Genomic DNA, 14,147 nt, shown 5'->3' with positions numbered 1-14,147 from the left:
CATGTCAATCCCAATCTCCCAATTCATCCCACAACCCCCCTCAACCCAACCCCGCCACTTTCCCCCCTTGATGTCCATACGTTTGTTCTCTACATCTGTGTCTCAACTTCTGCCATGCAAACTGGTTCATCTGTACCATTTTTCTAGGTTCCACAGATATGCATTAATATGCGTTACTTGGTTTTCTCTTTCTGACTGACTTCCCTCTGTAGGACAGTCTCTAGATTCATCCACGTCCCTGCAAATGACCCAGTTTTGTTCGTTTTTATGGCTGAGTAATATTCCATTGTATATGTGTACCACATCTTCTTTATCCATTCGTCTGTCAGTGGGCATTTAGGTTGCTTCCATGACCTGGCTATTGTAAATAGTGCTGCAATGAACATTGGGGTGCATGTGTCTTTTTGAATTATGGTTTTCTCAGGGTATATGCCCAGTCGAGGGATTGGTGGGTCATATGGTAATTCTATTTTAGGTTTTTAAGGAACCTCCATACTGTTCTCCATAGTGGCTGTATCAATTTACATTCCCACCAACAGTGCAAGAGGGTTCCCTTTTCTCCACACCCTCTCCAGCATTTGTTGGTTGTAGATTTTCTGATGATGCCCATTCGAACTGCTCTGAGGTGATACCTCATTGTAGTTTTGATTTGCATTTCTCTAATAATTAGTGATGTTGAGCAGCTTTTCATGTGCTTCTTGTCCATCTGTATATTTTCTTTTGAGAAACATCTATTTATGTCTTCTGCCCATTTTTGCATTGGGTTGTTTGTTTTTCTAATATTGAGCTGCATGAGCTGTTTATATATTTCAGAGATTAATCCTTGGTCCGTTGATTTGTTTGCAAATATTTTTTCCCATTCTGAGGGGTGTCTTTTAGTCTTGTTTATGGTTCCCTTTGCTGTGCAAAGGCTTTTAAGTTTAATTAGGTCCCATTCGTTTATTTTTGTTTTTATTTCCATTACTCTAACAGGTGGATCAAAAAAGATCTTGCTGTGATTTATGTCAAAGAGTGTTCTTCCTGTGTTTTCCTCTAAGAGGTTTGTAGTCTCCAGTCTTACATTTAGGCCTCTAATCCATTCTGAGTTTATTTTTGTATATGATGTTAGGGAGTGTTCTAATTTCATTCTTTTACATGTAGCTGTCCAGTTTGCCCAGCACCACGTATTGAAGAGACTGTCTTTTCTCCATTGTATATCCTGGCCTCCTTTGTCATAGATTAGTTGACCATAGGTGCGTGGGTTTACCTCTGGGCTTTCTATCCTGTTCCATTGATCTATATTTCTGTTTTTGTGCCAGTACCATATTGTCTTGATTACTGTAGCTTTGTAGTATAGTCTGAAGTCAGGGAGTCTGATTCCTCCAGCTCCATTTTTTTCCTCAAGACTGCATTGGTTATTCAGGGTGTTTTGTGTCTCCATACAAATTTTCAGATTTTTTGTTCTAGTTCTGTAAAAAATGCCATTGGTAATTTGATAGGGATTGCATTGAATCTGTAGATTGCTTTGGGTAGTATAGTCATTTTCACAATATTGATTCTTCCAATCTAAGAACATGGTATATCTCTCCATCTGTTGGTATCATCTTTAATTTCTTTCATCAGTGTCTTATAGTTTTCTGCATACAGGTCTTTTGTTTCCCTAGGTAGGTTTATTCCTAGGTATTTTATTCTTTTTATTGCAATGGTAAATGGGAGTGTTTCCTTAATTTCTCTTTCAGATTTTTCATCATTAGTGTATAGGAATGCAAGAGATTTCTGTGCATTATTTTGTATCCTGCAACTTTACCAAATTCATTGATTAGCTCTAGTAGTTTTCTGGTGGCATCTCTAGGATTCTCTATGTATAGTATCATGTCATCTGCACACAGTGACAGTTTTACTTCTTGTTATCCAATTTGTATTCCTTTTATTTCTTTTTCTTCTCTGATTGCTGTGGCTAGGACTTCCAAAACTATGTTGAATAATAGTGGTGAGAGTGGACCTCCTTATCTTGTTCCTGATCTTAGAGGAAATCCTTTCAGTTTTTCAGCATTGAGAATGATGTTTGCTGTGGGTTTGTCGTGTATGGCCTTTATTATGTTGAGGTAGGTTCCCTCTATGGCCACTTTCTGGAGAGTTTTTATCAGAAATGGTGTTGAATTTTGTCAAAAGCTTTTTCTGCATCTATTGAGATGATCATATGGTTTTTCTTCTTCAATTTGTTAATATGGTGTATCACATTGATTGATTTGCGTATTTTGAAGAATCCTTGCATTCCTGGGGTAAATCCCACTTGATCGTGGTATGTGTTCCTTTTAATGTGTTGTTGAATTCTGTTTGCTAGTATTTTGTTGAGAATTTTTGCATCTATATTCATCAGTGATACTGGTCTGTAATTTTCTTTTTTTGTAGTATCTTTGTCTGGTTTTGGTGTCAGGGTGATGGTGGCCTCATAGAATGAGTTTTGGAGTATCCCTTCCTCTGCAATATTTTGGAAGAGTTTGAGAGGGATGGGTGTTAGCTCTTCTCTAAATGTTGGATAGACTTCACCTGTGAAGCCATCTGGTCCTGGACTTTTGTTTGTTGGAAGATTTTTAATCACAGTTTCAATTTCAGTGCTTGTGATTGCTTTGTTCATATTTGCTGTTTCTTCCTGGTTCAGTCTTGGAAGGTTATACCTTTCTAAGAATTTGTTCATTTCTTCCAGGTTGTCCATTTTATTGGCATAGAGTTCCTTGTAGTAGTCTCTTAGGATGCTTTGTATTTCTGTGATGTCTTTTGTAACTTCTCCTTTTTCATTTCTAAGTTTATTGATTTGAGCCCTCTTCCTCTATTTCTTGAGGTGTCTGGCTAAAAGTTTATTAAATTTGTTTATCTTCTCAGAACACCACCTTTAAGTTTTATTGATCTTTGCTGTTGTTTTCTTTGTTTCTGTTTCATTTATTTCTGCTCTGATCTTTATGATTTCTTCTGCTAACTTTGGATTTTGTTTGTTCTTCTTTCTCTATTTCCTTTAGATGTAAGGTTAGATTATTTGACATTTTCCTTGTTTCTTGAGGTAGGCTGGTATAGCTATAAACTTCGCTCTTAGAACTGCTTTTGCTGCATCCCATAGGTTTTGGATCGTTGTATTTTCATTGTCATTTGTCTCTAGGTAGTTTTTGATTTTGTCTTTGATTTCTTCAGTGATCTCTTGGTTATTTAGTAATGTATTGTGTAGTCTCCATGTGTTTGTGTTTTTTATGTTTTTTTCCCTGTAATTGATTTCTAATCTCATAGGATTGTGGTCAGAAAAGATGCTTGATATGATTTCAGTTTTCTTAAATTTACTGAGGCTTGATTTGTGACCCAAAATGTGATCTATCCTGGAGAATGCTCCGTGCGCACTTGAGAAGAAAGTGTAATCTGTTTTTGGACGGAATGTCCTATAAATATCAGTTGTATCTGGTCTGTTGTGTCATATAAAGCTTGTGTTTCCTTTCTTATTTTCATTTTGGATGATCTGTCCATCGGTGTAAGTGAGGTGTTAAAGTCCCCCACTAATATTGTATTACTGTTGATTTCCTCTTTTAAAGCTGCTAGCAGTTGCCTTATGTATTGGAGGTGCTCCTATGTTGGGTGCATATATATTTATAATTGTTATATCTTTTTGGATTGATTCCTTGATCATTATGTAGTGTCCTTCCTTGTCTCTTGTATTGTTCTTTATTTTAAAGCCTATTTTATCTGATATGAGTATTGCTACTCCAGCTTTCTTGTGGTTTCCATTTGCATGGAATATCTTTTTCCATCCCCTCAGTTTCAGTCTGAATGTTTACCTAGGTCTGAAGTGGGTCTCTTGTAGACAGCATATATATGGGTCTTGTTTCTGTATCCATTCAGCAAGCCTGTTTCTTTCGGTTGGAGCATTTAATCCATTCACATTTAAGGTAATTATCGATATGCATGTTCCTATGACCATTTTCTTAATTGTTTTGGGTTTGTTTTTGTAGGTCCTTTTCTTCTCTTGTGTTTCATGTCTAGAGAAGTTCCTTTAGCATTTGCTGTAGAGCTGGTTTGGTGCTGCTGAATTCTCTTAGCTTTTTCTTTTCTCTAAAGGTTTTGATTTCTCCATCAAATCTGAATGAGATCCTTGCCAGGTAGAGTAATCTTGCTTGTAGGTTCTTCCCTTTTATCACTTTAACTATATCATGCCACTCCCTTCTGGCTTGTAGAGTTTCTGCTGAGAAGTCAGCTGTTTATCTCATGGGAATTCCCTTGTTTGTTATTTGTCCCTTGCTTCCTTCAATAATTTTTCTTTGTGTTTAATTTTTGCCAATTTGATTATTTATGTGTCTCGGCCTGTTTTTGCTTGGGTTTATCCTATATCGGACTCTCTGCACTTCCTGGACATGGGTGGCTATTTCCTTTCCCATGTTAGGGAAGTTTTTGACTATAATCTCTTCAGATATTTTCTTGGGTCCTTTCTCTCTCTTTTCTCCTTCTGGGACCCCTATAATGCGAATGTTGTTGCGTTTATTGTTGTCCCAGAGGTCTTTTAGCCTGTCTTCATTACTTTTCATCCTTTCTTTTTCTTCATTCTGTTGTGCAGCAGTGAATTCCACCATTCTGTCTTCCAGGTCACTTATCCATTCTTCTGCCTCAGTTATTCTGCTATTGATTCCTTCTAGTGTATTTTTCATTTCACTTATTGTGTTGTTCATCTGTGTTTGTTTGTTCTTTAATTCTTCTAGATGTTTGTTAAACATTTCTCGCATCTTCTTGATATTTGCCTCCATTGTTTTTCCGAGGTCCTGGATCATCTTCGCTGTCATTATTCTGAATTCTTTTTCTGGAAGGTTGCCTATCTTCAATTCATTTAGTTGTTTTTCTGGGCTTTTATAGTGTTCTTTCATCTGGTACATAGTCCTGTGCCTTTTCATCTTGTCTGTCTTTCTGTGAATGTGGTTTTTGTTCCATAGGTGTAAGATTGTAGTTCTTCTTGCTTCTGGTGGGTGAGGCTATCTCTGTGTGTTTCTTAAGTTTACAATATACTGTCCTATTTGGGCCTGATCTTTTTATTTTATTTTTTTATTTTTTTAACATCTTTATTGGAGTATAATTGCTTTATAATGTTGTGTTAGTTTCTGCTTTATAACAAAGTGAATCAGTTATACATATACATATGTTCCCATCTCTTCCTTCTTGCATCTCCCTCCCTCCCACCCTCCCTATCCCACCCCTTTAGGTGGTTACAAACCACCTAGCTGATCTCCCTGTGCCATGCGGCTGCTTCCCACTAGCTATCCACCCTACATTTGGTAGTGTGTATGTTTCCATGCCACTCTCTCACTTTGTCACAGCTTACCCTTCCCCCTCTCCATATCCTCAAGTCCATGCTGTCGTAGGTCTGTGTCTTTATTCCCATCCTACCCCTAGGCTCTTCATGACATTTATTTTTCCCTTAGATTCCATATATATGTGTTAGCATACGGTATTTGTTTTTCTCCTTCTGACTTATTTCACTCTGTATGACAGACTGCAGGTCCATCCACCTCACTACAAATAAGTCAATTTCGTTTCCTTTTATGGCTGAGTAATATTCCGTTGTATATATGTGCCACATCTTCTTTATCCATTCATCTGTTGATGGACACTTAGGTTGCTTCCATGTCCTGGCTATTGTAAATAGAGCTGTAATGAACATTTTGGTACATGACTCTTTTTGAATTATGGTTTTCTCAGGGTATATGCCCAGTAGTGGGATTGCTGGGTTGTATTGTAGTTCTATTTTTAGGTTTTTTTTTTTTTTTTTTGCGTTACGCGGGCCTCTCACCATTGTGGCCTCTCTTGTTGCGGAGCACAGGCTCCGGGTGCGCAGGCCCAGCGGCCGTGGCCCACGGGCCCAGCCGCTCCGCCACATGTGGGACCCTCCCATACCGGGGCACGAACCTGTGTCCCCTGCATCGGCAGGCGGACTGTCAGCCACCAGGGAAGCCCTATTTTCAGTTTTTTAAGGAACCTCCATACTGTTCTCCATAGTGACTATATCAAATTACATTGCCACCAACAGTGCAAGAGTGTTCCCTTTTCTCCACACCCTCTCCAGCATTTATTGTTTCTAGATTTTTTGATGATGGCCATTCTGACCAGTGTGAGATGATATCTCATTGTAGTTTTGATTTGCATTTCTCTAATGATTAATGATGTTGAGCATCCTTTCATGTGTTTGTTGGCAATCTGTATATCTTCTTTGGAGAAATGTCTATTTAGGTCTTCTGCCCATTTTTGGATTGGGTTGTTCATTTTTTTGTTATTGAGCTGCATGAGCTGCTTGTAAATTTTGGAGATTAATCCTTTGTCAGTTGCTTCATTTGCAAATATTTTCTCCCATTCTGAGAGTTGTCTTTTGGTCTTGTTTATGGTTTCCTTTGCTGTGTGAAAGCTTTGAAGTTTCATTAGGTCCCATTTGTTTATTTTTGCTTTTATTTCCATTTCTCTAGGAGGTGGGTCAAAAAGGATCTTGCTGTGATTTATGTCATAGAGTGTTCTGCCTATGTTTTCCTCTAAGCGTCTGATAGTGTCTGGCCTTACATTTAGGTCTTTAATCCATTTTGAGTTTATTTTTGTGTATGGTGTTAGGGAGTGTTCTAATTTCATACTTTTACATGTACCTGTCCATTTCTCCCAGCACCAGTTATTGAAGAGGCTGTCTTTTCTCCATTGTATAATCTTGCCTCCTTTATCAAAGATAAGGTGACCATATGTGCGTGGGTTTATCCCTGTGCTTTCTATCCTGTTCCATTGATCTATATTTCTGTTTTTGTTGGGCCTGATCTTAACTTCATTTATGTTAGCTTTCGTTTTCATTTCATTTCATTTTGGAGGACTATTTTTATGTTTATGACCCTCATTCATCATTAGATAATAAATGTATACATTCTTTATAAACTTTTTTTTTCTTTTTAATGTTTATGGTTTTTTTTTGTCTCTTTTTCGTTTATTGCCTGAAGGAGTTACTAGTCCAAGTTAAAAGCAGACCCCAAATGGTTACATTATACAAGCTGTGAGGTTTTTAAACTTGTGACAGGGGACAGAAGGAAAATTCTACTCATTGCAAGGAAATCCTCTCTTAAGCTTCAGTGAGCCAGAAGCACTTAAAACCCATGAACCTTGAGCTGATCGTTCTTACCCAGTCTAGTCTCTACGAGGAACTGGCATATATTTTTGATGTTCTTGTCCTGATCACCCTGTAGCTGAATTACTTCTCCATATTCTGAATGCTCAATTACAGTACCATTGCAAACAAATTTCTTCTTAAATGCCTTCGCTAGTTTCTTTTTATTGTAATCATCAGTGATCCCTTGGACAGTAGTAAGGGTCTTCCTGCCGTTTTCCTGTTGAATTCTTATATGGATATAATCCTCAGTGCCAGCAGGAAGCAGATCATCACCCTTGCATCAGCAAAGGGGTAGATAGTGTGGAGCTTCTGGATAGTGGACATACGATGCAATCCCTTTTCCTCGGTGGAAACGGCCTGTGGAAGGCGGCGGCTGGAGAAGGCGGGTTGTGGGGACAGAGTGTTGGGAAGCGAGGGGGCTCAAGGGGGAGGCTGCTGAGTCCTTGGTGGCGGCTCAGTGACTGGGCTATAGAGTATTTTTAAATCGTCTAAATAATACAGTATTAAGGATATTCTTAAAATTAAACTTGCTTATTTGTTTTTTAGGATAACTTTCCATTTGATCCTCCATTTGTTCGAGTGGTGTTACCTGTTCTCTCAGGAGGGTAAGTTTAAGTGATTGTTTTCTTTGATAGTCTACATCAGAATCATTTGGAGGGGTAGTTAAATGCTAGGATGCCTAGAGTGCTGGGCTTTACCTCAAGGTTTCTGATTCAGTAGGACTGGGGTAGGGCCTAAGAATTTGCATGTGTTAGATGGTCTCAGGTGAAGCTGATGTTCTAGGCTGGGAACCATAATTTGAGAATCATTGGCATAAACCATTATGTTTACAGGTAGAGTTTTTAATGACCTCTATTTGTATATACTTCACCTTAAAAAATCGCAAGTTTTTCAAATGTAAGATGTGATTGAGGGTTTAGAGAAAGTTAGGATTAGAGTGATTCCCACATGCCTATGATCCTAGGAATAATCACAGGATATCTCATGGGCCTATGGAGCTGGTCATTGATCTTCTAAAGGTAGTTGTCTCAGTTTGGTAGGATCAAATGGTAATTGTCATCCATTTTTTAATTGAAGCTTATATTGCCTCTTGGTGATTAGAAGTCATATGAAGGATGGGGAAAAGATCAGAATTTGTACCTAGGTTAGTTGTGAAATGTTCTGTAGATCCTCAAAGTAAGAGCAGTTAAACTAATTTGAGAATTCTGATATGCTCAGCTAATCAATTCCACTTTGTGAGACATATTATGGTGATTAAAACCTAAAAATATCCAGTCCTCTGATCATCTCTATGGTTGATATAGTAATAGTTTCATTTAGATTAAAGCAATCTGGGTGGCTATAAATGATTGAGGAAAATATTTGGAAACTTTTTGTAAATTCAGGATAAATATATAAAAATATTTTTATCAGCTCATTTTGAAATCTCATGTAAACTTGACATAGATTTTTCACATTCTGTTGTGAAAAATCCCAAGAATTTTAAGAATTTATGATCTTAGTAGTTTACCACCTTGTTGTAGAGAAAACACATGAAATTATGAATAATGCCATTTTCAGTTTAAAAATCTGTTATATATTGAACAGTTTCTCTTTGATTCCTTTTACCAAATGGGGTTATTTTCCCATTATTCAAGTGAATAACTGGAATAATAAGCTGGTGACTTATCCAGATAAATCTTCTAACTTCTAATAAAGTATTTTTCCATTATACGAAAAGCCAGCAATGTAAAAGATTAAAAGTATTGAGTACTCAACTGATTGTCAAATGTTAAATATGGACTTAAGTTCTCTGAGGTTGAAGGAGAAGGAGATTGCTTCTGGCGATAGTGATCTGGGAAGACTTGGACAAGTAGGTGGGATCTCAGCTAGGCCATGAAGTATTGGGTGGGGTTTGGTCAACTGACGGAGGTTGAAGGAAAATTGTCTATGTAGGCGAAAAGTAAACACAGTCACTCATTTGGGAAAGAGCATGATGTATTCAGAGTGTACCAGATCAGTTTGAGCTATAACACAAGAGGGGTAGAATTCATATAGAAGAATTATAAGAAATTGTGTTGACAATATCTTATAATTATATAGGAGCATGGATTGGTGAGCAAACTATTTCCCATGGATATTGAATTTATCTTTCTGTAACTGGTTCAGGAACAGGGACATAACAGTAAAGAGAATGTTTTAGAAAGATAAATATGGTGACAGTAGAAGAGACTACAGGACACACTTATATTCACAAAACCTGGAAGAATGCAAGCCTTGTTAACTAGAGCTGAGGTCACTGTCTTAGGATGAAGTGATGAGAACCTAAATCGGTACAGTAGTAATGGGAATGGAAAGATGAATGAAAGGTGAGTGCTGATTTGAGGCAGAATCTAAGTGATTTTGAGGCAAAATCAAAAAAACAATCTACTATTAAGTAAAGAGGAAGAATTACTGGCTGACACGGGAAGAACTAAAGAAGAACTAAAAAGTGTGAAGCCTGATAGAACAGAGCTTGCAATCTTAGAATAAGGCTAAAGCTTGAACACTGTGACTCTGGATAGATTATTAAGGAATTTTTGTTCCAGATATTTTATATCCCACATCTCCTAGCTACTCCCTTATTTGTTTCTTGTCACAGTCAAAAAAATTTTTTAAACATAACAGCTTTATTTTGATACAATTCACATATGATAAAACTTACCTTTTAAAGTGTATAATTCAGTGGTTTAGTATACTGAGAGTTGTGCAACCTTTACCACTAATTTCCATCACCTTCCAAAAGAAACTCTGTACCCATTAGCAATCACTTCTCATTCCTCCCTCCTACACCCCACCCACTAGCAGCCACTAATCTCCTTTCTGTCTCTCTGGATTTGCCTGTTCTGGACATTTCATTTAAATGGAACCAAACAAATTACAGCCTTTCGTGACTGGCTTCTTTCAGTTAACAAAATTGTGGGCTTCCTTGGTGGCGCAGTGGTTGAGAGTCTGCCTGCCAATGCAGGGGACATGAGTTCAAGCCCTGGTCCAGGAAGATCCCACATGCTGTGGAGCAACTAAGCCCGTGTGCCGTAACTACTGAGCCTGCGTGCCACAACTACTGAAGCCCGTGTGCCTAGAGCCCATGCTCCGCAACAAGAGCAGCCACCGCAGTGAGAAGCCCTGCGCACCGCATGAAGCGTAGCCCCTGCTCGCTGCAACTAGAGAAAGCCTGTGTGCAGCAACAAAGGCCCAACGCAGCCAAAAATAAATAAATAAAATAAATTTATATTAAAAAAAATTTGTCAAGGTCCATCCACGTTGCAGCATGTATCAATACTTCATTCCATTTTATTTATGCATGGACATTTGCTTTTTCCACCCTTGGGCTATCATGAATAATGCTGTGAATATTCATGTACACGCTTCTGTGTGCACATGTTCATTTGTCTTTCGCATATACCTATGTGAGGAGGCACTAGGTCCTTTGGTAACTAACTTTTTGATGAAGTACCAGACTGCAAAGTGGCTGCACCATTTACATTCCCACAAGCAATGTGTATATAACCACACTCTTCACTTCCTGTTCACTTTTCAGCCCCATGTAGTCTGGCATTGGCTGTTAGTGTTCCTAACAAACTGGTATAGCTGATAGGGACTTTGGTATTGGACAGAAGTCCCTTTTCAGGCTCTGTCATATCTGATTATCAGATTTCTCAGCAACACTGAAACATTTTTCCCTTGGCTTCTGACTGCCTCTTCTCAGTCTCTTTTGCTGCAAACTCCTTGTTCACTTAACTTCTACCTGTTGGAGTTCTTCAGAATTTAGTACTGGGTCCTTTTTTCTTTTCCCTTCATTCCTTTGCCTTTTTTTTTTTTTTTTTTGCGCTACACGGGCCTCTCACTGTTGTGGCCTCTCCCGTTGTGGAGCACAGGCACTGGATGCGCAGGCTCAGCGGCCATGGCTCACGGGCCCAGCCGCTCCACAGCATGTGGGATCTTCCCGGACCAGGGCATAAACCCGTGTCGCCTGCATCGGCAGGCGGACTCTCAACCACTGCGCCACCAGGGAAGCCCTCCTTTGCCTTTTTTTAAAAATTAAAATTTTAATTGAGTTAATTGTGTATTTGCACACAGTTGTAAGAAATAATAGAAATACCTTGTACCCTTTGCCTATTTTCCCCAGTGGTACCATTTCTGCAAAGCTGTAGTATAATATTACGAGGAGGCAGTGATACAGTATGAGACAGTGATACAGAGATAGTGATACGATAAGTAGAGATTATTCAGATTTTCCTAGTTTTACTTATAACTCGTGTGTGTATGTGTGTATTAAGTTCTATATTGAGTAGGTTTGTGTATCCACCACCACAGTCAAGGTACTGAACAGTTCCAACACCATGAGGATCCTTCTTGAGGCCCCTTTAAACCATACCCATTTTACTGTAATGCCCCCTCTTCCCTTAATTCCTGGCAACCACTAATCTGTCCTGCATTCTTAGTATTTTGTCATTTCAAAAACAATTTACATAAATGGAATCATACATTTTTGGATTGCAAACTTTAGGGATTAGCTTTTTTTTTTAACTCATAATTAGAGAGTCATCTAAGCATCTGACTACTTTGTTCCTTTTTATTGCTGAGTAGTATTCCACGGTGCACCATGTACTACAGTCTGGTTAACCAGTAATCTGCTTTAGGACTTCTAGACTGATCTCAGTGTTTGGGTATTACAAGTAAAGCTGCTATGAATACTTGTGTACAGGTGTTTTTTGTGAATGTATTGTCCTTTTTCTGGGATACAAGTCCAGGAATGCAATTGCTGGGTCATATGGTCATTGCATATAGAGTTTTTAAAGAAACTACCAAACTGTTTTCCAGAGTGGCTTTACCATTTTACATTCTTACCAAGAATGTGTGAGTGACACACTTTCTCCACATCCTTGCCAGCATTTGGTGATGTCACTTGTTTTTATTATAGGCATTCTGTTAGGTGTGTAGTGATGTCTCATTGTGGTTTTAAGTTGCTTTCCCTAATATTCCCCAGTGTTGAATATCTTTCATGTACTTATTTGACAGCTTTATATACTCTTCCAAGAGATATCTGTTCATGTCTTTTGCCAGTTTTCTAATTGGATTGTATTTCGTTGAATTTTGAAAGTTTTAAAAATATATTCTACATAATAGTCCTTTGCTGGATATGTGTGTTTTTTTTTTTTTTTTTGCGGTACATGGGCCTCTCACTGTTGTGGTCTCTCCCGTTGCGGAGCACAGGCTCCGGATGTGCGGGCTCAGCGGCCATGGCTCACGGGCCTAGCTGCTCCACGGCATGTGGGATCTTCCTGGACCGGGGCACAACCCGTGTCCCTTGCATTGGCAGGCGGACTCTCAACCACTGCGCCACCCGGGAAACCCTGGATATGTGGTTTTTTAATTTCTTCTAGTATGTAGCTTCATTTCATCTTCTTAACAGAATCTTTTGTAGAACAAAATATTTTAGTTTTGATGAAGTCAAATTTATAGATGTTTCTCCTTATATAGATATGCTTTTGGTGTCAAATCTAAAAACTCTTTGCCTAGTCCTAGATCCCAAAGATTTTCTCCTACCTTTTTTTCCTCAAGGTTTTACAGTTTACTTACAGATAAGTCTGTGAATCATCTGAATTAAATTTTGCATAAGGTATGAGGTGTAGGTCATAGATTTTTGCCTAATGTCCAGTTGCTCTAGCATGATTCGTTGAAAAAGCTCCCATGGCTTTTGAAATATTTCTATGTGCCAGTGACTCCCAGGTTCGTATCTCACATCCCTATGTCTTTTCTGCTTCCAATATCCTTCTGCCTTCTTGACACCTCAACTTGAATGTCTCTTATACAGGCATCTCAAACTCTTCAGGACAAAAACTTGAACCCATCTTCTTTTCAGTTTCCCTTCCCCAGTCTTGCTTATCTTAATTAATGAACCTAGGAGTCATTCTTTACATCACCTTTTCCTCATTTTCCTTTGATTCTCCCTTTTAAAGAGTTCTCAGATCCAATTACTTGTCTCCATTTTTGTTGCTACCACCATCAGTTCCCAATTGGATCACTTCAGAGGATTCCTGATCAGACTCCTGCTTCTATTCCCTCATTCATAAAGCTTCTCTAGAGTGAGCTTTTACAAATTTGTTCTGATTATGTTGCTCCCCTGCTTAAGCTCTTTGCATGTCTTCCCACTGCTCCTACAGGTTGATGTCCTTACCATATTCTGCACGCCCTCTGTGATCTTGCCCTTGCTTTCCTCTTCAGTCATCTTGTTACTACACTTTTCCTCTCTGAGCTAATGCCCCACTAGTTGTCTTTCAGCCCCTAGTGCCGAGCAGACTCTTTCCTCATGACTTCCATATACATTTCCTCTGCCTGGAATGTTATTCCCACCCACACTTCAATTCCTGCAGGTCTCAGCCTGTGTGTCACTTTTAGATATGCTGTTCCTGACCAGCAAATTTAAAATAAGCCTCCTGGTTTTTCCTGCTCACAGAACTCTGGGTCTCCATCCCCCACTTTATTTGTTTAACATCTGTTATCTTTACTGGATTGTAAACATCATGAAGGCAGGGTCATGTCAGTTTTCTTCATTGTACGCTCTGTGTCTGGTTCAGTGCTTTAGCATCCATACTATATATGCAGTAGATATTTTTGAATGAATGAATGAGATAGGAAAATACAGTAAGTTAGCAAGATGTAGGCAATTTAGGGTAATATACAATTCCCAGTCCACTGGTATTTTTATGAGCTATATTATTGAGCCATCGAAACTTGACCATCTTTCTTGCTTAGTCCAGGGTGTAGTGTAGTGAGAATGAGAAAGATTATTTGATGATAATACAATATATTGTGAGAGAGCTGTTTGTAGGCAACTGAAGATGCTTTATTGGTTGATATAGTAAGAAGTATTCTTTGTGCCCCAGTCATCCACAAAGAAAATACTTCTACTTCTAGATGACCATGGGTTGTTTCTGTCTGTATTGAGAGAACATTATCTTAAGAAACTGGTTTTAAATGTCAGCAT

The 14,147-nt window shown here is 38.5% G+C and overlaps 1 protein-coding gene and 1 pseudogene across 2 annotated transcripts in view; one reads left to right on the top strand and one right to left on the bottom strand.

Annotated features, from left to right (window-relative positions):
- Positions 1–14,147, top strand: part of UBE2Q2 (ubiquitin conjugating enzyme E2 Q2) — a 72,426-nt gene that overhangs the window by 44,911 nt on the left and 13,368 nt on the right. For both annotated transcript variants that reach the window (XM_027123718.1, XM_027123719.1), the window contains one exon: positions 7,685–7,743. In XM_027123718.1, coding sequence (XP_026979519.1) covers positions 7,685–7,743 — 59 coding nt within the window. The remainder of the gene's footprint in view (positions 1–7,684; positions 7,744–14,147) is intronic.
- Positions 6,976–7,664, bottom strand: LOC113629293 (eukaryotic translation initiation factor 1 pseudogene; annotated as a pseudogene).

Source organism: Aethalodelphis obliquidens, unplaced genomic scaffold (genome assembly GCF_003676395.1).
Source record: "Aethalodelphis obliquidens isolate GAN/ISIS:26980383/991018 unplaced genomic scaffold, ASM367639v1 scaffold26, whole genome shotgun sequence".
In the NCBI taxonomy this organism is placed as follows: Eukaryota; Metazoa; Chordata; class Mammalia; order Artiodactyla; family Delphinidae; genus Aethalodelphis; species Aethalodelphis obliquidens.
This window is presented reverse-complemented; position numbering and strand designations above follow the sequence as displayed.